Here is a 23,255-nt window from a genome sequence, read left to right on the forward strand (position 1 = left end):
GAATGGTCAGGATAAGAAAAGATGTACATACCGACAAGGCTGGACTATTAAAATGCCGACTCGCGAGCGGAGGATGGATGGCCAGTCCCGAAATAGCAGCTGTTGGCAGGTTGGTGAAAGACTGCGAGGGATGGGAGGTCACGGGACCCGCAGAAGGAAACAAGAGGCCGTCTGATGGAGACCAAGGAAGTCAGCAAATAATGGCTGCCAGCTCCAACAGCAACATGAACCAATCGGGAGACAGCAGCAGAACAATATAAAGAGAGTTAATAGACCATCGTAAGCAAGAAGCATAACGATGGTATACAAATGACCAGAATACGTCCGAAGCAATGCCATATAGCGCGGTGGTTCCGTCGAATAGTCGGCCAGTGAAGTGCGTGGGCACAAGAGAGCGAGGCGTGTCACAGGCCCAATGACGGGAAGATAGGCAGCGGGCAGGATGGTATGGAAACAAAGGACGTACCTTGCGATAGTACACCATACACTGTCGTACGGTATGACCTTGGCCAAAATTGTGTATTTTATGAAAGACTAATGATAAAGACGGAATTTTCGATCGCTTGGAAAGCCGATGAGTGGAGGCACAAGGGGATGGGGGATGCCGGGAATGGGGACAGGCGTGGAGGAAGGCGACCCCAGATACGATCAAGGGTGGCTGGAGATATCAAAAGTCAGACAGAGACTGACGTATAAGTTTCCAGTAAGTTATTTTACCAGATCTGAGCAGTAATAATCTTAGCAGCAGAGACACAGGAGAAGCAAGTCAGTCGGTCCGTTAGTTAGCAGGAAAGGGGTTTCCAACTTTCCAGTGGCCCGGCCGGGATATTGCGTTCTTCCGCTCCGGATGGATCCCGTGGAATGCCACAGTTCAGCGCTTGGCCATTCATCGTTAAAGCATGGAATGCCGTGCTTAGCGGGGAAACGATCATATCTCTTGGATTCTGCGAGTAGCGGCTGGAAAATCATTGAGATTGCTCTTTGATCGTTCATGGGGCCTCAGAATAGCTGTTGGGATTTTATTAGCATCTGCTTCGAATTAGCTCAGTTTATGTTGGCCCAACGGAGCCTCCCAATGCTGGTCGCAGGTGGTCTCAGCTCAATCAGCAACAATGCAGTGTCATCCACGATCATGATGTAACAGGGCTTGCACGGCCGGTTTGTAAAGAACCGGATATCCTTTGGGTTAAGCTGGCAGGATTTGACAGCTTGCCGCTATATGGACGACCAGAAGCCACACCTTAGCGGCAGGCGTTTAGGTTAGTAGGTAGAAAGATGCAGTAACACCAAGAAGGCCAGTGTAGCGACTCGGTCAGAAAAGAAAATCGCCAGCAGAAGCAGATTCAGTGAAGCTATCAGCACGAGGAAAAAGAGGGAGGAAGGAAGGGATTGGAGAGCTTGGTTACGGAGAAGAGGGTTATTTATAACGGCTCACGCTGCCCACCTGATGGAAATGATCCGCCCAATCTTCAGCGCGTCAAAAGGTATGGATGAGTAGTGACGGAGCTGGAACGGTTTGACAACCCCTCGCTGTATCCCAATTTAATCCTTGGGCGCATCCAACTCTAGAATCCTTAATCACGGGATTGCGAGAGACCACCGTGCCTTGTCCATCGATTGCTGTCCCACCTGCCACGTCTATATAACTGCTCCACTACGATGAGAGATTGAGCTAGTTTAAACAACATGGGGTTGCTACTAGACGAGGTGGATGCAGAGCATAGAATGTTCGGTCAGCCGCGAAGAGCATTGCTCCTGAGTCTGAAAGTAAATAAAACAGATACTCCAGCCGCAGTACAGCCGCAGTCGACCACGTTGGCTGCTGCGTCAAATTAGCAGTCTGGCAATTTTAGAGTCGGTTGTTGTTGCCGAACCGGCGATCAACAGTGGCAGAGCTGAGGGTGAAGTTCTCAAATCCCGAGTATATTATTATGGTTACACGCCATACTCAGGAAGACGGAACACCTCCTTGAATCGAATATTTAACAGTATGTGCTTCCGCCGAGTAGCAATAATCGAGGTGATTGTAGCGAAATAGGCCTGCTGCTATATTGGATACGGCAAGCCCGTACATACATCATTCAACACTCCTAGGTTAGCCAGAGCACTTTCTTTCTATCTACTCAGGGTAGCTCAAACCAAGATGAGTTTTGGTCTGCTTCTGACGGATTCTTCGCCACGCAAAAACGCCAAGATTCAGATCACGTGCCTAAGCTACGTGACCAACGGCTATCGCTGTTGCTGAAGCTCCATGACGCTCTTCAGACAAGGCTCTTAAACACTTTGACTACAACCATCTTCTAATCTTTTTGATCTTTCTCAGACGCCCGCATACCTTTGACCTTTCTATCTCCTCAAACTAGAAATATTCGCAATGGGAGATATCGCCGTGGAAAACCCGGCGAGCGTCCTCTCGTCTTACACGAAGGCAGCTCCCTTGGATACTATTCCGAACATCGATTCACTCGAAGGAACAGGGGCCGATGATGGCGATGAATATGCTACTTTGAAGAAACTGCAGAGGCACCTGGAGTATGTTTCGCCTACGCATCGAAGCCCGCTTCTTGAGCTGATCAAATGACTACAGGTACATCAAGCTCCAAGAGGAATACATCAAAGATGAGCAAAGGTTTGTCTGCCGCCACGGGTTCGCAATGCCGCTTACCAATTTGATTAAATAGGAGCTTGAAGAGGGAGCTCGTTCGTGCACAGGAGGAAATCAAGCGGATACAGAGCGTACCCTTGGTGATAGGCCAGTTCATGGAAGCGATCGACCAGAAGTACGACAGTCATACCCGTTGTTAGAGGCTCAGGCTAATGTTGGTCCCAGCACCGGCATTGTACAGTCGTCGACCGGCTCGAACTACGTTGTCCGCATCCTTTCCACCCTTGATCGCGAAAAGCTGAAGCCATCATCCTCCGTTGCCCTGCATCGCCATTCCAATGCCCTTGTGGATATTCTACCCCCGGAGGCGGACTCTTCAATCGCCATGCTAGGCGAAAACGAGAAACCGGATGTTACATATGCGGACGTTGGTGGTCTTGATATGCAGAAACAGGAAATCAGAGAAGCCGTTGAACTTCCTTTGACGCACTTTGACCTCTACAAACAAATTGGTATGTTTTCCTTTATGCACTATAGCGCCAGTTTCCAGTTCTGATTGTCTTTCTCCGTTTAGGTATCGACCCTCCCCGTGGTGTTCTCTTATACGGCCCTCCGGGTACCGGGAAAACTATGCTGGTCAAGGCTGTTGCAAACAGCACCACTGCTAGCTTCATTCGGGTGAACGGCTCAGAATTCGTGCAGAAGTATCTCGGAGAGGGACCTCGCATGGTTCGCGATGTCTTCAGAATGGCGCGGGAGAACTCACCGGCAATCATATTCATTGATGAAATCGATGCCATTGCTACAAAACGTTTCGATGCACAAACTGGTGCTGATCGCGAGGTTCAGCGTATTCTCTTGGAACTTTTGAACCAGATGGACGGTTTCGAGCAAACTAGCAATGTGAAGGTCATCATGGCCACTAACCGAGCAGATACCCTGGATCCAGCTTTGCTTCGACCCGGGCGTCTGGATCGAAAGATTGAGTTCCCCTCTCTCCGGGATAGGAGGGAACGCCGACTGATTTTCTCCACGATTGCCTCTAAAATGTCCTTATCTCCTGAGGTAGATCTCGACTCGCTTATTGTGCGAAACGAGCCTTTGTCTGGTGCTGTCATTGCAGCAATTATGCAGGAAGCCGGTCTTCGCGCAGTTCGCAAGAACCGATACAATATTATCCAGTCAGATCTTGAAGACGCTTACTCGGCCCAAGTTAAGACCGGACAGGAAGCCGACAGGTATGTTTTTTTTTCACATCAACTTTAATACCTATGCCATAGCGCTAATTTTCATTGCAGGCTCGAATTTTACCGGTAAGGAGGAGCGTTTTTACTATCGGGGGTGGTGATCTCGGCTGTGCATAGCGAGAAGATAGCGAGAAGGTAAAAATAAACCGTATCACCAAGATCTTTGGTAGCAGATGTGGTAATGAGCTTTCTCTCGCTACTGGGTCCAGCTAGTATGCTCCTTGTGAAGAAAATTATAGGAGTTAAGTAAACGAGAAGCCTTCGGTGAACAAAATTCACCATCACATCCGATTGCAGGCTGCAGTAAATATATATCGCTCAGGCATGGATAGATGTAAAGTACGGAGTCCAGTAGCTACTCATCGCTTCTAATTTCTATTTTTCTTAGATTTATTCGAACAGCTCAGTCAATCAAAGTGAGAATAGATACGATCTTGTAGGCATAAGAAGAGTCCATTCAGCCACCCTCGGCTAATTTCAATGTTCCCAACAAGGAAATCCCAGCCTGCTTCAAGATTTGTGCCTGGCGATCTCGTAAATGCCTTAGGTTGAGAGGTCGGCTGATAAGGACATATCTGCCCGTTGGCGCTTATCAAGCCAAAGCTCTGCGTAATCCAAGCCTCAGCAATCCAGGACATCAAAGAGATAGAGTGACTTTTATATGAAAACGCGGAATATTTTTTGCTATAAATTAAATATATGCCTGAACTAGGAGCAGAGTCTCTCAGGTTATATAGCAACACACAGTTCACGTTCGTCTGCCTAAACGCCGAGTCCGATGACGCAGCTAGTGCTCCGATGATTGGCTGGCCCCCCATGTCGCTCCGCAACCAGAGCAAGTCACCCGGGGCCGCCTGAGCAGTGCATCATCTTACCTCTCCTGCTCAACGCCATCATCCTTTCTCCAACTCCTTCCTATCACCTCGCTGCTCCTTTCATCATCACCCTGATCGTTATCCGTAAAGCTCATTCTTTCGTTTCCTTCTCCTCGCTCATTTGCCTCCTTGCCTATCATGAAGGCTTCCTTGCTCACAGCTTCTGTGCTGCTGGGCTATGCCTCCGCCGAGGTTCACAAGCTCAAGCTCAACAAGGTTCCCCTGACAGAGCAGTTCGTAAGTATATGAGCTCAATCATCTTACGATGTGATGTTTGTTTGTGGCTGTGACTGATTCATTTAAGATTACGCGCAACATTGCCGACCATGCAAATGCCCTAGGCCAGAAGTACATGGGCCAGTTCCAGCAGCATGTACTTGAGGACGAGCCAGTCAACGCCATGCGCGGTCACGATGTGCTGGTCGACAATTTCATGAACGCTCAGTGTATGTTTTTAGGACTTTGCCTGGCTGCGTAATACTGATTCTTGCTAGACTTCTCCGAAATCCAGCTCGGTACTCCCCCTCAGACCTTCAAAGTCGTCCTTGACACCGGCAGCTCCAACCTATGGGTGCCATCGTCAGAGTGTGGCTCTATCGCTTGCTACCTGCACCAGAAGTTCGACTCTTCTGCCTCGTCTACATACAAGAGGAATGGTAGTGAATTTGCCATCAAGTACGGATCCGGCAGCTTGAGCGGATTCGTGTCCAGGGACAACCTGCAGATTGGCGACTTGAAGGTTAAGGGACAAGACTTTGCTGAGGCTACCAGTGAGCCCGGTTTGGCTTTTGCATTTGGCCGTTTCGACGGTATCCTTGGTCTCGGATTTGATACCATCTCCGTCAACAGGATCGTCCCTCCGTTTTATAACATGATCCACCAGGGTCTGCTTGATGAGCCGGTCTTTGCTTTCTACCTTGGTGATGCCAACAAGGATGGTGACAGCTCCGTCGCCACCTTTGGTGGTATTGACAAGGATCACTACGAGGGCGAGCTGATCAAGATCCCCCTTCGCCGCAAGGCCTACTGGGAGGTCGATCTTGACGCCATTGCTCTTGGCGATGAGGTTGCTGAGCTCGAGAACACTGGTGTTATCCTCGACACCGGTACTTCTCTGATTGCTCTACCTTCCAACCTCGCTGAGATGATGTGAGTAATATCATTGCCCGTTCATGCGATCACTAGATACTGACATTTGACATTTAAAAGTAACACCGAGATCGGTGCCACAAAGGGTTTCACTGGCCAGTATACCATTGACTGCGCTAAGCGCGACTCTCTTCCCGACCTCACTTTTACTCTGACTGGCCACAACTTCACCATTGGTCCTTATGACTACACCCTCGAGGTCCAGGGTTCCTGCATCAGTGCCTTCATGGGCATGGACTTCCCCGAGCCAGTTGGCCCTCTTGCTATCCTCGGTGACGCCTTCCTGCGCAAGTGGTACAGCGTATATGACCTTGGCAACGGTGCCGTCGGTCTCGCCAAGGCCAAGTAAAGGTTAGGAAACTGTCGTTAATGTGCCCTAAACCGTTCTTGTTGGGCCGCTTGCTTCCGCTTGGGTGAAAAGCTCAATCTGGACAGCTCGGCAGTTGTTCAAGTTATGATTTCAGGGTGTGATTTCGAGGCAGAGCAGCAGCTGTGGACCTTCTCTTCCTAATCGACGATTCATTGTGATATTGTTGTGGCTTTATCGTTACTGAATTTCGTCCGAGCTAGTGGTGCCTTGACTTCAAGTAGCATTTAGAACTGTAGTCAGGAATGACCATTTCAATCACTAGACTGATAGCAGGGTGCGTCTACCAGTACTTTCAAAAGAACCATTCGTAGGTAAATAAGCCGACTTGAATTAGCTAGGATTGGAAAGTCGAGTCTAGGCTAAGTCTGGAGCACACGCCCCGCACGGGCGCCCAGGGCCAGCTCCGACCGCCTGCAGAAACCTGGTCGTTGCCTTGCCAAACAGGCTGCCAACCTTGTTTGAGCTTTTGGATGAGCCTTGAGGTCACTCACTGTTTCGTCACCCCATCACTGCGACCTGCCTGATTCACACTTCCCCTTTACTATCCTGTGCTAAAACACAACTTATCTGATTTCTGTCCTCATACTATCTGTTTGCTGTGGGCAGCGACCAGCTCTTCTTTGATTCCAGCTTTCTTCTCTGCTTTTCCCCGTCGTGTGCGCTCATAGCAACCACTCATGTACCTCCTCTTCTCCGCACAACCTAAAGCGAAATAAAATACATATCGTCTCTGCCCCGCTTGCGCCTTGCTTGCGCAATCGCCTTCATCATCCGCGTTTGTTTATAGTGGCCGTTGGAGGTTGGGTGTTGCGGCGACGGCTCTCGATTCTCCATATCGACGGGCATGGCTCCATAGCTGTTGAAGAGTCCTTTCACATCACAATCACTGCCGCACAGCGGCCTTATTCGCCTACTTGAACTATTGTGATCGCGGAGAATAACGAAGGAGCGTAACGATACGCGAGAGAATCAACAGTTGGTACAGAGCATGCTTCTTCGTTTACCGCCAAGCCTCCACTACCCCATCACCGTTACGTCGTTGTTAAAACAGCCGGGTGATGAGGTGGAGAGGGACGAGGCGATATTCTGGTATGCGTATCAAACTATTGTTACAGAAGGAGATGGGTGGGGAAACAAGGTTGACGTGAAGCGGACATTTCCCACTCGATTTGAATCCACCGTTGATGGAAATATTGTGCAATGGAAGATTAGCAAGGGCGATGTTATTGATGGACCGTAAGCTGCTCTTATATTGTTACAGAAGCTTCATGGATGCTGACTTGACAGTGTTGATGTTGTCGAGATAGATGAGCCATGTGCGCACGAAGTGCAGTATGGCGGCCTTTGCGCCGAGTGTGGAAAAGATATGACTGAGTAGGCATCGAGGTATTTGTTAGATTATGAATTTAGCTTACTGGTTTAGGGCGACGTATAATACTGAGGTCCCGGGCTCCATGCGTGCGCCTATTCAGATGACTCATGATAACACCGCGCTTACTGTGAGCGAACGGGAGGCTATACGCGTGGAAGAAGATGCGAAACGACGCCTTTTAGCAAACCGGAAACTCTCGCTTGTAGTCGACCTCGACCAAACGATAATCCACGCGGCGGTTGATCCTACTATTGGCGAGTGGATGGCGGACAAGGATAATCCGAATCATGCAGCAGTGAGCGATGTGCGAGCGTTTCAGCTGGTAGATGATGGTCCTGGGATGCGCGGTTGTTGGTACTATGTTAAGCTGCGACCCGGGCTAGAAGAGTTCTTAGAGAATGTGGCCGAGATGTACGAACTGCATATCTACACGATGGGAACCAGATCATATGCGCAAGCTATTGCCAATATTATAGATCCGGATAGGAAGCTCTTTGGTGATCGCATCCTCAGTCGTGACGAGAGCGGAAGCTTGTCCGTCAAGAACCTTCATCGAATCTTTCCAGTGGACACAAAGATGGTTGTTATCATTGACGACCGCGGGGATGTTTGGCGGTGGAGCCCCAACCTTATCAAGGTTATTCCGTACGACTTTTTTGTCGGTATTGGGGATATCAACTCGAGCTTTCTACCTAAGAAGCAGGAAGAGTTGGAAACTCCAGGGGAAAACGAGGAACAAAATCCAACGCCATCAATACAACAGCAAGTCAATGGGTTGGCCGAAAAATCTGACGCGACAGAGCTATCAACTCTGGAGCAGCTGGTGACTATGGGGGGTGGGGATAACCCAAGACTCCTGCAGGAACAAACCGAGGCGCAAGACGTGACGATATTGCATCAAGTTGAGGATCGCCCGCTTCTACAGAAACAGAAAGAGCTAGACGCTGAGGATGAGTCGGCGGATTTAAGCGAATCCGGCGTGAACGAGCCGCGAGATTCGGCGAAGCCACGCCATCATTTGTTAATTGACAACGACCAGGAACTCATCAAGCTGTCCGATCGGCTAGAGCAGGTCCACCGAAAGTTCTATGAGGAGTACGATCAAAAACGGACGCGAGGCTTAGGAGGACGGGTGGCAGCTTTACGTGGTGAAAAAGCCATATCCAAAGAAAAGGACGTGGATCTAAAGCTTGTTCCCGATGTCAAGGATATCCTGCCAGCGATAAAGCGCCGCATTATGGGAAATGTTCACGTAGTTCATTCCGGATTATGGAAATTGAATGAGGACATGGCCAATATCGAGTTAGCCCAGCACGCAAAGACCTTCGGCGTCGTATTCGCAGACCGAATTACTCACAAAACAACCCACCTTCTTTCAGCTGGCAAGCGCACCGCGAAGTTTCAAGAAGCAATGCAACGCCCAAAAATCAAAATCGTACGGAAAGAATGGCTTGTAGACAGCCTACTTCAGTGGAAACACCTAGATGAAGGGCCGTATCTCGTTCCAACCCACCCCAACGAGCAGCGCAGCTCCAAGGAAGTAGCCGAAAGCTCCTGGCTTTCATCCTCAGACGAAGCTTCAGGCGACTCTTTCACTGATACTGAAGACGCTTCCGAGCTCAACGACGAGATCCTGAAGTCTGCAGGGATCAATGATCTTGGCTTCGACCAGGACGAGGAGGCGGCTGTGCACGAGGAACTCAAAGAGTTCCTAGGCAGTGATGACGAGAGCGAAAGCGACAGCGAGACCTCATGGATGGAACGGAATGAACTCCCTCCCACCTCCAACCCAGATAAGAAGCGCAAGCGCGAAGACAGAACCGATACCGACGATGACGAGAACAATTCGGATACCCAGGGATCTGGGGAGGTCGCGGGCTCTCGTCTCTCGCAGCGCATCAAGCGGTCCTACGAGCGGAGCACCGGTTTGAAAGAAGTCGCTAGCGCTACTTCAGGCGGAACTGGCTCAAATACTGACACTGGTACCGCGACTGGCACCGATACCGACACTGCGGAAGCTGATGATGTCCCTGACGTCGCATTCCCCGAGACAGAAGAAGAGGCTGCTGCATCTCGAAACCCAGATTCAAGTTACCCTCAAGACCCTGTTGAAGAGGAAGATGAACTCGAGCGCGAGATGCTGGCGGCTTTTGAGGAAGGAGGGTATGACTCCAACGCCGAAGAGGCCACTGGCGAGGATAAAGGCTGACCGCCGGCTTGGGTGCTTGGCACTGGTGCTACTGTTTGTACATTTTGTGACGCTTTACAGCCAGATCGACGTATGGTTGTGTTCAGAGTTGATTGGGCGATCGTTTAAGAATCGCATAGCGAGGCGTTGGTTGATGGCTTCGACTTCCGATTCGAGGCAATTTTTCTTCTAGCTTTTTTTCTATATCTTATCAAATTGCGATACATATAGCTGGAACTTGGTGAGTGGCTACTCATATCTATACCGCTGACTAGGTGAGCTCTGTACCTGAACGAGGTGAGGATCGGAAATAGGTATGGATTTGATGTATTGAGTTAAATTTGACTTTGTTCTCTGATTGAAATTTTACATAATGGAAAAATGATACTTTCTTCACCTGTTGATTATCCGGACCGACCTAAATGTTCTTGCTCAGAAGATAACTATATAGAAATAACGCTTTAGTGTACGCCATATATGCATCGTCGAACATGAAAGTAAGATAGCAAGCAGAAACAGTCGAGTAGAATAGTCAGGAGGTATCCTATATCCTCATACATCGTTCATATCACATCATAAGTCCATCAAATATGCGACAGTGGTTGAAATCGAAAAGCAGTGCAATTGCGCTCTCTGCTGGGAGGGGCAGGAGGAGCCGAGTCATGGTCAGCTCAAATCAAGCTCGAAATAGTTCGTCCATCATGGATGGTGGACATCCCGATGCACCTTCCAAGCCATAACAATCATCCACAAAAAGAACACCGTATTGATTAGCTCGAACGCAAACGCCGCTCGCCAGCAGTTGCCTGTGTTCACAGTCAGCCTCGTTTCGTAACTCCCATCCATCAACAGGAACATAACATACAAATATTGCTTTGCGCAATCCAAGCCATTGTGTCCAGATTATCCCCTCCAACTCTATTATCATATACCCAGATCTGACAGTTATGGTTGATGTCTGCCACAACGCCGTACATCTGCAGCGAGGTCTCGATTAGTCCCGTCAGCCATAGCGCGAACAGGATGAATGTGCCGACGATTATTATCCCTGGTAGAAGGAAGCCCTGTGCTGCGAGGACGAGTACAAAGATTATGAAGAAGAGGGCGAGGGCAGAGGTCGTTAGCATAAAGGGGAAGAGCCTAGACCATTTAATGTTGTTGTTAGTTTAGTTTATTGACGAGGACTAAGTGGTATGGCGATATAACGTACCATGGTATCCCAAGATTGAGTTCCGCCTGGACGGATATAAACCAAGCGAAGATCCCAAGGCACACGCAGGAGGCGGCGAGGACGATGAGGATCCAAATATTGAGCTGGATTTCCGGCCAGAGGTAGTGTTTTGGTGCGTGCCGACGGGGCATCTTCTCTTCCCTTTTCTCTTCTCACAGTATACAACTCTTTTCACTTTCAAAGCGGTTAACTTCTGACAAGGCTATTGTTGGATTAAACGGGTATTGCGTCTCATATCAATGGCGCCGGGCAGAAACCGAAGCTGAAACAGCGACGATGGTGATGTTGTAGGGCAAATAGGTATAGAGGATACAGTCGGGTAGAGTCCTGCGTTAGAACTAATGAGTACGCGTCACACCCACAGGGCCAGTTGGGCGGCGTATAGGATTAGGTGCAGATTTCGAGAAGGCAAGGCCGAGGCCAGCGCATCTGCGCTGTCCGGAGTGAGGCTGTATTGCAGGTTGTCGCGAGATGGGTAACGATGCGCTGGTCGAAATCGGCGTTACATAAGCATGGCCGAGGTTGGGTTGTCAGTCGTTGGGCGTTGAAAAGGTGCTGTAAAATCGAGATTTCAATTCAGTGATGGATGACGATATGGAAATAATGGCTTGACGATTTTGACTTGGAATTCTACCTGGTCCGATGGGAGAAATATTGTTAATGCGAAGAAAATGGGGGGGCGGGGGATTGTTTTTTTTCCTATACTTCAGATTAATTCCAGTGGCAGGGGTGCAGGTCTGCAGTCTGCCGCAACCTCGCACAACATTACTAGTCATTGTTAATTGAATAACCCGACGATCTTCATTAATCATTATTCTTGTCTAGCTCTGTTAACGAAATCGCTGACTGACGTAATATACAGACTCTAGAGCAGGGTATCTCCCAACGCACTGCGCACCAACGAGCAACCGGTCCGAATGGTGTCGGAAGCCCCCACGGCTTCCAAGCTCGGGTTGACCTCGACCAAATCCATGGAGATCAGGTTGCCGGTCTCATGAACACACTCGCAGATGAAGTCTCCCTCGCGGAGAGTCAAACCCCCGCGTACCGGCGTTCCAGTGCTGGGCGCCCATTGGGGATCGAGCGCATCCACGTCAAAGGACAGATGGATTGGGGTGTCGTTTCCAATGTGAGCGAGGGCCATTTCGACCACTCGGCCAATACCGTGGCTAAAGCCAGCATTAGCAACATTATCCCCAGGGCGTAAAAACACAGAGAAGGGAGAGGGCTAAATGTGGATAGGAAGGGGGTAGTACCGATCAACATCATGCATGCTAAACGCCTTGATTCCATGCTCCCGGAGCAACTTCTTCTCACCGCGATCAACATCTCTCAGTCCGATATACACCAGCTTGCGGAGGTTGACCTTGTGCTCCTCCTGTAACCAGCCAAAGATTTCCTTCTTCTCCTCCGTCGCCAACCGCGTCAAGAACGCCATCGGCATTCCATGGATATTTCCACTGGGACTCATCTCGGGAATGTTGATATCAGCATGCGCATCGACCCAAATGACACCAATCTCTCGTCCCAGCCGCTCGCGCGTCGCCTTTGCAATGCCGGAGATACTCCCAATTGCGATCGAGTGGTCTCCGCCTAGGGTTAGCGTGAATTTGCCCTCCTTGGAGTGCTCGTACACCTGCGAGCTGAGCGTTTCTGTGACGGCGCTGACGGCCCGCGGCTTCTTCATGCCCCGGTGGTCGGGATCTTCAGCGGGGATCTCCTTCTCATAGTAGTGTACAGTGTTATCGTAGTGTATTTCGTAGTCAAGATCATCGCGAAGCTGGTCGAGAAGGCCGGCCTCGATGAGAGCCATAGGCGCTGCCTCAACGCCAAGCTTGCACTGTATCATGGGACCAGTCATGTCAGCATCTGTCTTCATAAGGTGCAAGGCCCTTGCGCGAGACTGTAATGCACTGCAATGCAAAGATGATCGACAGAGCAGCGCCGAGCCGTGGGTATCCGTACCTGGCCGCCATTAAAACCAACAGCAACTACGCCGAGCTGGTTTGGCTTGGAGAGGAATCTCTGCTTGATAGTCGAGGGCGAAGTCATATCGACTCTTGAGGGTGACGACTTGTATCAAGAATCAGAGATGGAGACACGAGATTATCGAGATAAGATCTGATGATGGAAAAAGCAGACTAAAAGATTCTAGAAGGACTAAAATAGTTCCTTCTGTCAGTGTGGAGCTGAGCCAGAGACTCGAACACCTACTGTATTGTACCTCAACAGCAACAACAACTCCAGGAAAGAACTGCAGTTTACTAGCTCAGTAGAAAATCTATGCAATAAATAGAAGGAGAAGGAGAGTTATGAAGAAGAAAGAACTCCTTTGACACAAAGGGCGAAGCGGGCTCTGCTTTATGGTGGTGGCCAGCCGTGGGGCATCGCTAAGACCTGCTTTTAGGGAATGCGGTTTTCCCCTAAGTACAGGTCGAGGAGAAAGACGGCTGCCATCCCACTCCACCACGCGGTATCCGCGGTTTTTATTATCAATCTATTGCTGAGAGAAGAGATACCGCTGGGACGCATTGGGATAGGTGGTGTTTCAGATTGTTTATGGTGTTGGGTATCACTATCGGTTCTTACCACGACATTATCAATATCTATATCTATACTACACATAGATCTTTGTGTACACTCTATCATACACAGAGTAGTCAGTAGCCGGCTTACTGCGACGATCCTAGAATAAGCTCTCGCAGGATCGCGTCAGCTTTTTGTGCCTCCACACGACCTTTTTCACCCATGCGCATCATCTGGCCCACGAACCAGCCCAGCTTGCCAAGCTGGTTTTTACTCCGGATCTGTTCTATCATATGCGGATTCAGCTCTATAGCTGCTGAAGCGAGAGCAATGTATTCCTCACGCGACAGCGGCCGCAGGATCAGATTTTCCTCCTCGAGGAGTTGAGTGACAGGCCGTCGGTCTCCGTCAAACAACATGGCAAGCACTTTTTTGGCCGTCGCTCCAGTGATGCGCTTTCGCTGGAGCTGGTCGATAAGCGCCGCGAGGGACTCCGCTGTGACTCTTTCGGCATCCCAGGCTAGGCCCGCCTTGCTCAGTAAACCGCCGAGTTCGTGGAGAACCCAGTTGCCAGCCACACGGCCGAGACCGGCTTGAGCCTTTGAGTCGAGGTCTTGTTGGAGATTATGTAAGATATCGACAACATCCTGGTAATACTCTAGCCGTGCCCCGTCTTCAAGTTCAACAAGCGGCTTTGCGTCTTCTATGGCAAGTCCGTACTGGCCGACTAGCATGTCGATAAGTGCGTCCGGACCCGCCGGCAGGGTATTCGAAAGCGCCGAAATAATGTCCTTGCCAATCAGGAGAGGCGGAATATCAGGATCGGGCATGTATCGATAATCGACCTCGCCCTCTTTTCCTCGAAGTTTCCGTGTTTCGGTGCTTCCAATCGTCCAGCCACGCGTCTCGCCTTCGACAACACCCCCGCTCTCGAGAAGCGCAATCTGTCTGTTCTTCTCTGCGATAATCGCGTCCTCTACTGCCTTGAAGCTGCTCAGGTTCTTGATCTCAGTGCGTTGGCCAAGCCCACCGATGCCACTATATTGATGTGTGCCTGAACCGTCACCTCGTAGCCGTACCGAGACGTTGATATCCGCGCGGAGACCACCCGCCTCCATTCCGGTAGTTACGGCGCTACACGATTGAAGGACGGCTTGAACCTTGCGCACAAATGCGGCAGCCGTGGCGGGAGTGTGGATTTCGGGCATTGTAATTATTTCAATAAGAGGATGGGAAACGCGGTTGAAATCGAGGAGCTGCGTGGATGGAGGGTATTCTTGCGATTTCGCCGTGTCTTGTTCGAGCTGGATTTGTCTAATGCCAATACGAACCTGGTCTCCGTCCTCCGGCGCAATACCATCATGGCGGAAAAGGTCGAGATAGCCATTTCTGGCGAATGGTTCTGGACAAGTCAACGTCCGACCGGCAAAACCACAGAACTCGTCCTACCGTAGTACTGAGTAATTTGGTAGCCCGACGGCTGATCTTGGTAGAAATAGTGCTTCCGGTCGAAACGACTAACCGGCTGGATATCGCAATTGAGAGCAATTGCGGCGCGGAGGGCAGGAAGAAGGGTCGCCACTTGAAACTCCTAGGCCAATCTATCAGCATTATCCCGAAAAGCATCGCGATTGTATATGAACCGACCGGTTGACTGCCGGGAAACGCGAGGTCGAACAGAGCAACGTTGGAGTTGGGAAGTTCGGAGGGTGAGGTCGGTGCTCCTATTCAAGCTGAATGATCAGATACTTGCGCAGTATCAGGAGATCAATAGGTTGCCGCACTTGAGAAGAGCTTCGTCTCTGTATTTAGCTGCGCATGTATCTCCACTCCCACGGTCAACTCCCACTTATGCCGAGAAGCTTCCTCCTGTTCTCGTCGCTCTCGCTTCCGAGATTTTACGGCTTTGGCTTCCTGCTTGAGTTGTTTACGGATGGGGACACGCTCTTGCGTGTCTGTAGAGGACGTCTGAAGGCGGCGGATATGGGGGAAGGAGGACGAAAGCGAGGTCTGTCGCTGGACGACTTGTAACTGGGGTGTCTCATGGTGCAAGCATCGCGGGCAGGTTAGAGAGCGGACGGTCGCGCGGCGGCAATGTCGCAGACATGATCGGAACATGTGGAATGAGAATCTATTGCAATTCCTTCAGGAGAAAATGGTTGAGGTAAAAGCATACAGAAAGCTCTTAAGAAAGCAACGAGGATGAGTTGATACAAGTGATAAATGGAAGCTTGGGAATAATTACAGCGCCAAGCTAATCAAAACCGTATGGAACCAGAGGATTGCTTATTCTGAGCCTGAAGAAGCGCTTGTAATGACGAGGGCGTATGGTAAGGTAACGCTCACCGCACTGGCTGCTTCAGGCCAAAACAAACTACACATATACAAATCAGGTACCGGGTACCTCTGTCTTTGGATGAACCTCGGCCGATGCGGTGTTCCGTAGCACTTTCACGGAGTACCTAGTACCAGGACGAGACGATGGTGTAACTGCGAGTATAGCATACGCAAGCTGGAGAGGGAGGAACGGGTGGAGGAACTGGTATGCATCGTTGGGACGGCGGGGAATCTGATACATCTCTGCGGCAGCTCGGCGCCGGAAATATGTTTACAGTTCTCTAGACTTCGACACTAACAAGGCTGAGATCGAATGAGAACCACCGTCAAATAAGCAAGGGAGAAAGTTTCTATTCAGCAACGACTAACTGCCCAGGATGCGCGTCTAGCAGCAGCGAGTGAGCGACAGCCAACGCATCGCTTGTACTCAACCGGGTGTTGTGCAGTGCTCCATCTTTCTGCGAATTGATATATTGTTGACGATCTCCATCTTTCCTTATCGTGATCTATGAATTCCTTTTCTTTATTCTTCTTCTTCTTCCTTTTTTTTTTTTCTTTCTTTCTCTTTTTATCTCAACAATAAAGCATTATTCTCTATACAGCGCGACCTGTAACACTTGGCGCAGATCGGGCGCGTGTGGACGAATCGAGCCCCTCCATGATCATCAACTTTTCCCTCTTCGTATCCATGAAACTGTGAGACTCGACTGAGACTGGATCTAAACAATAATTGGGGGCTGGCTCCTGTCATCAAGCTTTCAGGTATCTGGTTCTGGGGCCGTTCTGAGTATTATTTATCAGGTCAGCTGAAGTACTCTGAGTATATCTACTCTTTGTCCGCCATTCTGTATGCCCAGCCCAATCCTCCCGTTTTCCTCCATTTCTCCACTCTTGCTGCTTGAATCTGTTGGCGCCTCTTTCTTCCGAACTATTAAATCTAGAAAAAAAAGGCTAAAATTCACAAAAGGGTTCGAAGCGCTGTGCAGCATTCTTCACTCTCCATTCTCAGCGCCATCCGCCTTGAATACCTGACGGCACTCCCTGCTTGCTTGATATGCGCCCACCTTCGCGTTCCCCCATCTTCAACCTCTTATATTTTAATGTGCCCATCCCTTCGGTATCCGCGGGTTATATGGCCTAAGATCAGCTGAGAAGCGCTAATTTTGTTGTTATAACTACCTGCAACACACTATCGTGAAGTTCCCAGCCCTACTTTCCCTCACCACAATGCCGACCTATTCCGGCTTCAATCGTCCAAGGAAGTCGACCAAATCATCGGCGGCTTCCATAATTTCCACCAGTTCAAAGGGTTCCAAGGCTCCTCCAGAGAAACCAAAGAAAGAGGGCCCCAAACCTCAACCGCTGGCGCCTCGGAATGCAGAGCCTAGCGGGTCTAGCTATACAGCAAAAGCACCGCCCCCGCCAACACCCCAGACCGAAGCGAAGGGCAAGGATGGCAGTGCGCTGAATGTGTTCGAGTATTTAGAGACCGACAGTGATTCTGATAGCGAATCGGAGGTCTCGTCATCGGACGATGACGATCTACGTCCTCCGTTTCCACCGAGTACTAACCCGAAGGCTCCTCCTGCCAGTCGGCAACCAAACACCGCTGTTCCGGTACAAAACCGCAACCGAACATCGTCGGTGAAATCTAAAGAGTCGCAGCCGCCCGGCGCGTTCGAAGGTTCTCCAGTCCCGGCACCGGTGCAACTCGCCAGGCAGCATCGGAGACCTTCCACGGATGCAGGGAACAGCGTAGTCGGGTCTGTTGCTGAATCCTATGACGGGACGCTACCTCCAGAGCACCGAAATTTGGAACTTGTCCCTGAGGATTATTACCCTCGGACCTCGACTTCTTTGCATCGAACATCTTATCCGCCGTCTCCCCCTCAAAGCCCAGAGGATGATATGCACCGCTCCTCCCGCAAGATCAGGCGCAGTACGAAGCCATCGCGTGCTCCTACAGGATATGGACTCCTGGCGTGGCGATTGAGCTCTTCTGCGGAGAACAAGGAATACACTCTTCCGCCGCTCTACCGTCGTTTCGAAGACGTTAATCATCGTGTGCTCCTATATCTACAGGATGAAATCTCCCAACTGGAAGAAGAGCTGCGCGTGCTCGATGACTACGAAGACATGCAGCGGAGGAGCATCGCAGAACAGGGGGGAACGAAGGTAATGCCTGCCTCACGACGCATGGACGTCCAGGCGCAGGCCTACTCATCCCTGCACTGTAGACGCGAGGAAGTCATGGGAGCATTGATTCACAAGACAGAGCAATACAGTGAGCCATTCCTGCGCCTGTGCTCTTCTCGCTGCGCATACTTACTCAGAACTATCAGACAACGCACTCAGTGCATATAGCAAAGTGCTCCAAACGCTCCCCCGGGCCGCAGCCTCCGACGTAGAGACCTACCGGAAATGGATGAAGGGCAACAGCCCCATTGCTACCAATGAGATGCGCTTCCTCGACCACCGTAAGGACTTAGTCTCCCTCACACCGCAAACAGTCTCCGATCCGAAAGCACCATCTCCTGTCCATTCCGCCATTATCACTGCATCCGCCGCAATTATCCTCCCTTTGCTAGCCTTCAGCATGATCGCCGAGTTCGCTGGTCGAATCTTAGTCGTCGCGGTGGTCGGTGGTGCTGCTGCCGCCATCGCATCTCACTATTCCACAGGAACAGAGAATCTCGTTAAATCCCAAGATGGGTGGCGAGTTGCTGGCTTGTACGTTCCTTGACTGTTATGCAGGAGAATACTGATATCTTGTACTAGGTACTTCGGCTTTATGGCCATTGCAGCGTTATTCGTTTCTTGATTCCTTGCGAACCTATTTCTCGGCTCATTTCATGTTCTTGCGACGCTACCCGGCATATACCCCTTATGCGACCCTATCTAATTGACTCGTACGATATCACGAATTGTATTCCAATTACTCATTAACGTCAGTTCACGACAAACGGCTTTTGCGCATTTGGTTCAGTACTTGTCTTCAAGGAACAAAGTATAGATGCTAAGCGCTAAACTCAAATTCGGTATTCGCTCTTTCAAGCTGCCGTACTAAATCATGGCCTGGATGGTTAATCTATATCTGCTATCTAGTGAAGGATCGAGAATTTTGATTTAGGAATTGGCCATACTTCTCTTCCTCTCTTTGGGCGTTAATGTCCTGGCCCTATTATTTGCTTTCGCCTCTTTACTTCGCCCCTTTTGTCTTATATCTTGCCACCTGGTTTTTCTTTTCTAATGTAGTATAGTATACAGCTTTGTCTGTAGTCGTCTTCGTCTACAAGTATTATTAGTCCCGTATGGTTCCGATCAACACCGGCCAAACATCAGGACAGTAGGCAATGGTGCTCCCATATCAGCTGTGAGTCGACCCACGTGTGAATTTCAGCGATCTAGATTTCGGGCGTGGACGCTTGCTTTGGACGCTAAGGTCGAAAATTTATCAACTGCTTGAGCTAGACTGATCAGGTTTGACCAATGGACCGGATACCGGGCTGGAACAGTATCAATGTGCTGAGCATCCGGGTATGATATGTAAATACCGGCCTATGCATACAGGGAACCTATTAGACGGTCCAGTCTACCTGCATAGGAGACAGCTGAGAAGGGATGAGGGACCGACTCGCGGAAAGCACGCAATAAAGCACAGCATGGTAGGTGTTACCGACGCGTAGCCGTTGAAAACTTGATATGAGAAGTAGGATAGATGTTAATGTTAAAAAGTGGTGTTAATGTGTAATATACGCGGCTCTAACCAGGCCAGAAAGCATTAACTGAATCGATGGGCAGTGTGGTTCCCCCGACTGTTCCCGTCGTTTCGCCGGTTTCATCATTACCTCAAGCCTTAGGGTCAACAGGCACAAAGGCAAAGGTACTTTAAGATATTCAAGGGCGGAAAAAAAAACTGGAGGATGAAACAAGGACAAATAGTCGAACCAAAGTAAAGCAAGAAGCATCCCGCATGAAGAAAGCAAGACCTTTACCAAACACCACCTCCCTCTTTATCGCGATGGAAAAGCAAAGACACAAGGCCATAAGATATAATGAAATTGGATAGAATAATAGTAGTAATAGTGGTAGTAGTAGTAGTAGAAGGAGAAGAAAACGAGATTTACACCTCATAGTAAGCAAAAAAAAGCGGAAAAAGTTCATGAAGATGCTGGCGTACCATTCTGCCTGTTACCGGGCGTGACACTCCGATCTTGTGAAGCGCGGTGATCTTGGAGTGAGGGCTGAGGTTGAGGCGCGGGAGATCCCTGCGCCGCCAATTGTACTCTGTTCCGGTCCATTAGGGCAGCTTGTTCCGCGGCACTGCGAGCGTACGTCACAGCCGCTGCGGAGTTGGAGTAGGTGTTCGGTGTTTGGTTGGGAGTGTAGTTGGCGTACCCGGGGGCGGGTTGTTGCGGCTGCGGTTGTTGCATGTACCGTTGCTGGGGGGTAGAGCCTGGGGGGATATTATACGGCGCTCGAGGAGCTACATATGGTGGCGGCTTCTGAGGAGAGGCACTGCGTCCAGGCCCATAGCTAGGCACGTTGTAAGATGCTGGCTGACCCGGTCGCGGCGTGTATGGTTGCGGAGAGCCTTGAGCTGGGTTGGGCCCTGGCTGAGGTGTAAACGGATTATATCCGTTTTGCCCAGGGCGCTGATACTGTGGCACTGGGTTCCCCTGGTTAAACTGCGGCGTGGGTTGCCCGTATCCTGGTAAGTATCCTGGACGTTGACCGGGTGTTGCTGGAGGGCGAGGTCCTGAGAAGTGCTGAGGATTGGCCGGTGTATAAGCGCCGGGCGTCGAAGGCTGCCGTGGCGGGTAGTATGTCTGTGGAGCTTGAAAGTTTCTCTGCGGCTGAATTTGAGCATTGGCGCTGAGAGCACGTTGGTTGTATTGCTGGTAACTGCCGGAGCGTGAGGGCGTTGACGTCCTGGGGGCTACTGGGTTTGTCGCGGCTGCGGCTGCCCTCTCTTGTTGAAGGGTGTAATCGTCCTTTTCCATACTACCTGGGTAGTCTGTACTTTCAACCAAGATCTTCTGGCTTATGTTGAGTTCAGCTAGTTGATCGCCGTTCAGCTTAGCAACGGCAAATGGCGGCAATTGCGAGACGAGAACAGCTAAACTAGACCTGAGAGTTTCGTAGACCTCTTGTTCTGCATCGGACGGTTTATCTGGGGCGGATTGCGGCGACGGTGTATCTTTGGCATCGGTGTTTTGATTGGGAGCTGAAGCTTGACCAGGAGTTGGAAACTCCAGGTGGCGTATTTTCTGGTAAGAGCTTAGTGTTTCTAACAAATCCGAGACTTCAGCTAGCAGATCATCTGTATCCTTCTCTTCCGATGTCTTGTCTGCTTGCGCTGGACCGTCCTCCGTTGTGTCAGACGGGATAGAAGGGTCGACGAAGTCCGCCGGGTTAAACGACTTGACCATTTCTTCCAACGTGCTTTCGTCAAGATCGCCGATACTCCCTGGCTGGACGGTTGTATCCTGAGCAGATTCTCCGTCCGCTAATGATAGTAAAACATTCAGCCGTTTCGCTCCCCGCTTATTCCACCATACCAAATTTTTCGAGTCTGCCTGTACTACAGCGCCGGAGCTGTCAAAAGAGGGGGCAAAAGACGAATACACGCCTTGCAGTATAGCCGCATCGTCGTCCACCCAAAGTATTGGGTCTTCGTGATATTTTTCTTCGCCATGTTGCTGAGGGGATTGTTGTTTTTGACGACGGCCCCAAAAAGAGGGCGAGGAAGTCACACCACCATATTGGAGCCAATTGCCGGAAGGGAGGTGCGCAAACGAATAATTGTTTCTGTCACCAAGAAAGCCTTTATAATTGGTGACGGCGTCAAACGGATCTATCCAGGTGATCTGAGAGGCACGACGAGCTCTCCGCGGCAGCTCCAGCTGAGGAAGTGTAGATTTCGGAGCAAATACCTCGCCAAATGTTCGTTTTGCGACATTCGACTTCTTGTCGCCGTCATATGGAGTAACTTTCGTAGTCGTTATCCCATTTGGCAGACCAACCTCAGGCAGCGGTGTCTGTACCTCCACGTACTTTTGTGGTTCCGATTTGTCTGACGACAGCGGAACTTTGACAGATTTCTGCAGACTCGAGTAAAGTTGTTTAGGGTTGGCGGGGTTGCCGAACAGTGTTAATACCAAACCGCTATTTCGAACTTCTTCTGCTTCAGGACGCCGCTTCTCCGATATTTCCGTCTCATTGCCCGGTGTTTCCGCTTTAATATTGGCCTGGCTCACATGCGCTTGGCGAACAAGACTGTTGAGCAATTTCTTGAACGCAGCTATACGATTGACGGTCTCTGTCACAGGTGTCCCATCGGCTGGAGCGCTAGCCTGAGCCTTGTTCCTCTCAATCACCGCCGCAGACGCCTTCTCAATGTCACTCAGGAATTCAGAAAGCGTACTGTAACGGTCCGAGGCGACCCGCGCTTGGATACTAGGCGCCTCATCCTTATCTCCAGCAATTCTTGCGCGTTTCGAGCGGGGTTTTACAGGCGAGGACGGCAGAGGGCAGGACAAGAGTTGGAGTTCAGAATCATTTCTGGTAATGGTTAGCGATTCCTGATATCTACCGCCGCGAGCGAAAGGAGCCTCTTACTTGCTCAGTATATCAACCAGATTACGCAGCGTTTCTTGCAGTTTTGCCCTTTCATCCAGCAGCACTGCAGTGGATGCTTCGTGCGCGGCCTTGTCGTCGTGGCTTGAAACACGCTTTCGTTTGCCCGGCGTCGCCAGGCTCGACGGATCAGGAGTGGCAGTAGAACGCTCGCCATTCGGGGCAGCCATCGACGTCCCGCCTTCGTCTGCGCTCATTGCCGCGGAGACGCGCTGGAAAGCGTAGTTTTACTGTTAACGCGAGGACAAGGGCCCTTTTGCCTTCCAAGGGGGCTAAGCCAGTTCGGTCGGAAAAAAAAGAACAGAGTAAAAATCGCGACTGTGCGCCTGAAACCGTAGTAAAAACCGGCAACAGTGGGCTATAGAAAAGGGCGTTCAATGGATTTTTGAATTCAGGTGTTAAAAGTTGCGATCGATTGCCTCGATCTCCGAAGCGGAGCGCCAATACGGTAGCTCAAGAGAGAGGACTGGTGCGCAACTGGGAGAGGAGTTGGTGAAGTGCAGAGCAAACACAACAATAAGCCCAGGCTGAATGTGCGCAGCAGGCAATCTTCTCTAGAAATTGAGCCAGCCACAAAGCAGTAAAAATGGTAGAGACGCCGCGTACTGAGGGGACCAGAGACGAACAGAGGAGCCCTGAGGGAATGAATCGCGCCTTGAACCCCGTGACGATCCTCACGTGATCAGCTAAAACAAAAAAATCCAGATATCGCGGAC

At 50.4% G+C, this 23,255-nt stretch overlaps 8 protein-coding genes across 8 annotated transcripts; 4 read left to right on the forward strand and 4 right to left on the reverse strand.

Moving 5' to 3' along the window:
* Window positions 1-2,282: 2,282 nt before the first annotated feature.
* Window positions 2,283-4,204, forward strand: rpt3 (proteasome regulatory particle base subunit RPT3). The gene is made up of 6 exons (XM_073735391.1): window positions 2,283-2,532; window positions 2,588-2,629; window positions 2,682-2,780; window positions 2,831-3,117; window positions 3,180-3,843; window positions 3,904-4,204. The coding sequence occupies exons 1-6, from the start codon at window positions 2,375-2,377 to the stop codon at window positions 3,920-3,922; spliced, it is 1,269 nt and encodes a 422-aa protein (XP_073600452.1). The 5' UTR covers window positions 2,283-2,374; the 3' UTR covers window positions 3,923-4,204.
* A 536-nt stretch (window positions 4,205-4,740) lies between these two features.
* Window positions 4,741-6,518, forward strand: BDW70DRAFT_128159 (pepsin-like aspartic protease). Its single transcript, XM_073735392.1, has 4 exons — window positions 4,741-4,964; window positions 5,032-5,173; window positions 5,222-5,876; window positions 5,937-6,518. The coding sequence occupies exons 1-4, from the start codon at window positions 4,866-4,868 to the stop codon at window positions 6,223-6,225; spliced, it is 1,185 nt and encodes a 394-aa protein (XP_073600453.1). The 5' UTR covers window positions 4,741-4,865; the 3' UTR covers window positions 6,226-6,518.
* Window positions 6,519-6,738: 220 nt separating this feature from the next.
* On the forward strand, window positions 6,739-10,159 carry fcpA (protein-serine/threonine phosphatase). The gene is made up of 3 exons (XM_073744529.1): window positions 6,739-7,482; window positions 7,534-7,620; window positions 7,670-10,159. Exons 1-3 carry the CDS (start codon window positions 7,235-7,237, stop codon window positions 9,825-9,827), a joined length of 2,493 nt encoding a protein of 830 aa, XP_073600454.1. The 5' UTR covers window positions 6,739-7,234; the 3' UTR covers window positions 9,828-10,159.
* A 32-nt stretch (window positions 10,160-10,191) lies between these two features.
* Window positions 10,192-11,273, reverse strand: BDW70DRAFT_66894 (uncharacterized protein). The gene is made up of 3 exons (XM_073744530.1): window positions 11,017-11,273; window positions 10,672-10,946; window positions 10,192-10,612 (listed from the first exon to the last, which is right to left on the reverse strand). The coding sequence occupies exons 1-3, from the start codon at window positions 11,166-11,168 to the stop codon at window positions 10,506-10,508; spliced, it is 534 nt and encodes a 177-aa protein (XP_073600455.1). The 5' UTR covers window positions 11,169-11,273; the 3' UTR covers window positions 10,192-10,505.
* Window positions 11,274-11,821: 548 nt separating this feature from the next.
* BDW70DRAFT_128166 (arginase) lies at window positions 11,822-13,322 on the reverse strand. The gene is made up of 3 exons (XM_073735393.1): window positions 13,003-13,322; window positions 12,294-12,877; window positions 11,822-12,206 (listed from the first exon to the last, which is right to left on the reverse strand). Exons 1-3 carry the CDS (start codon window positions 13,087-13,089, stop codon window positions 11,903-11,905), a joined length of 975 nt encoding a protein of 324 aa, XP_073600456.1. The 5' UTR covers window positions 13,090-13,322; the 3' UTR covers window positions 11,822-11,902.
* A 387-nt stretch (window positions 13,323-13,709) lies between these two features.
* On the reverse strand, window positions 13,710-15,750 carry BDW70DRAFT_168843 (glutamyl-tRNA(Gln) amidotransferase subunit PET112; the record flags this gene model as incomplete). Its single annotated transcript, XM_073742557.1, has 4 exons — window positions 15,348-15,750; window positions 15,211-15,287; window positions 15,013-15,154; window positions 13,710-14,965 (listed from the first exon to the last, which is right to left on the reverse strand). The coding sequence occupies exons 1-4, from the start codon at window positions 15,679-15,681 to the stop codon at window positions 13,710-13,712; spliced, it is 1,809 nt and encodes a 602-aa protein (XP_073600457.1). The 5' UTR covers window positions 15,682-15,750.
* A 739-nt stretch (window positions 15,751-16,489) lies between these two features.
* BDW70DRAFT_128168 (uncharacterized protein) lies at window positions 16,490-19,192 on the forward strand. The gene is made up of 3 exons (XM_073735394.1): window positions 16,490-18,184; window positions 18,243-18,630; window positions 18,679-19,192. The coding sequence occupies exons 1-3, from the start codon at window positions 17,128-17,130 to the stop codon at window positions 18,719-18,721; spliced, it is 1,488 nt and encodes a 495-aa protein (XP_073600458.1). The 5' UTR covers window positions 16,490-17,127; the 3' UTR covers window positions 18,722-19,192.
* A 763-nt stretch (window positions 19,193-19,955) lies between these two features.
* BDW70DRAFT_168847 (uncharacterized protein) lies at window positions 19,956-23,139 on the reverse strand. Its single transcript, XM_073742558.1, has 2 exons — window positions 22,522-23,139; window positions 19,956-22,464 (listed from the first exon to the last, which is right to left on the reverse strand). Exons 1-2 carry the CDS (start codon window positions 22,734-22,736, stop codon window positions 20,061-20,063), a joined length of 2,619 nt encoding a protein of 872 aa, XP_073600459.1. The 5' UTR covers window positions 22,737-23,139; the 3' UTR covers window positions 19,956-20,060.
* Window positions 23,140-23,255: the final 116 nt, after the last annotated feature.

Source organism: Aspergillus foveolatus (genome assembly GCF_047715535.1).
Source record: "Aspergillus foveolatus strain CBS 279.81 unplaced genomic scaffold BDW70scaffold_3, whole genome shotgun sequence".
Taxonomy (NCBI): domain Eukaryota; kingdom Fungi; phylum Ascomycota; class Eurotiomycetes; order Eurotiales; family Aspergillaceae; genus Aspergillus; species Aspergillus foveolatus.

Coding starts and splice junctions, on each gene's coding strand:
- BDW70DRAFT_128159 (XM_073735392.1), top strand. CDS start 4,866: ATGAAGGCTTCCTTGCTCACAGCTTCTGTGCTGCTGGGCTATGCCTCC. Junction 5,174..5,221: donor CAATTTCATGAACGCTCAGT/GTATGTTTTTAG, acceptor GATTCTTGCTAG/ACTTCTCCGAAATCCAGCTC. Junction 5,877..5,936: donor TCCAACCTCGCTGAGATGAT/GTGAGTAATATC, acceptor GACATTTAAAAG/TAACACCGAGATCGGTGCCA.
- BDW70DRAFT_128166 (XM_073735393.1), bottom strand. CDS start 13,089: ATGACTTCGCCCTCGACTATCAAGCAGAGATTCCTCTCCAAGCCAAAC. Junction 12,878..13,002: donor TTGGTTTTAATGGCGGCCAG/GTACGGATACCC, acceptor CCCATGATACAG/TGCAAGCTTGGCGTTGAGGC. Junction 12,207..12,293: donor AGCATGCATGATGTTGATCG/GTACTACCCCCT, acceptor TGCTGGCTTTAG/CCACGGTATTGGCCGAGTGG.
- rpt3 (XM_073735391.1), top strand. CDS start 2,375: ATGGGAGATATCGCCGTGGAAAACCCGGCGAGCGTCCTCTCGTCTTAC. Junction 2,533..2,587: donor AAACTGCAGAGGCACCTGGA/GTATGTTTCGCC, acceptor AAATGACTACAG/GTACATCAAGCTCCAAGAGG. Junction 2,781..2,830: donor ATGGAAGCGATCGACCAGAA/GTACGACAGTCA, acceptor TGTTGGTCCCAG/CACCGGCATTGTACAGTCGT.
- fcpA (XM_073744529.1), top strand. CDS start 7,235: ATGCTTCTTCGTTTACCGCCAAGCCTCCACTACCCCATCACCGTTACG. Junction 7,483..7,533: donor GGCGATGTTATTGATGGACC/GTAAGCTGCTCT, acceptor CTGACTTGACAG/TGTTGATGTTGTCGAGATAG. Junction 7,621..7,669: donor TGTGGAAAAGATATGACTGA/GTAGGCATCGAG, acceptor TTACTGGTTTAG/GGCGACGTATAATACTGAGG.
- BDW70DRAFT_66894 (XM_073744530.1), bottom strand. CDS start 11,168: ATGCCCCGTCGGCACGCACCAAAACACTACCTCTGGCCGGAAATCCAG. Junction 10,947..11,016: donor CTCAATCTTGGGATACCATG/GTACGTTATATC, acceptor TAAATGGTCTAG/GCTCTTCCCCTTTATGCTAA. Junction 10,613..10,671: donor GATTGCGCAAAGCAATATTT/GTATGTTATGTT, acceptor CTGTGAACACAG/GCAACTGCTGGCGAGCGGCG.
- BDW70DRAFT_128168 (XM_073735394.1), top strand. CDS start 17,128: ATGCCGACCTATTCCGGCTTCAATCGTCCAAGGAAGTCGACCAAATCA. Junction 18,185..18,242: donor TCACAAGACAGAGCAATACA/GTGAGCCATTCC, acceptor CAGAACTATCAG/ACAACGCACTCAGTGCATAT. Junction 18,631..18,678: donor GGGTGGCGAGTTGCTGGCTT/GTACGTTCCTTG, acceptor ATCTTGTACTAG/GTACTTCGGCTTTATGGCCA.
- BDW70DRAFT_168847 (XM_073742558.1), bottom strand. CDS start 22,736: ATGAGCGCAGACGAAGGCGGGACGTCGATGGCTGCCCCGAATGGCGAG. Junction 22,465..22,521: donor CTGGTTGATATACTGAGCAA/GTAAGAGGCTCC, acceptor AACCATTACCAG/AAATGATTCTGAACTCCAAC.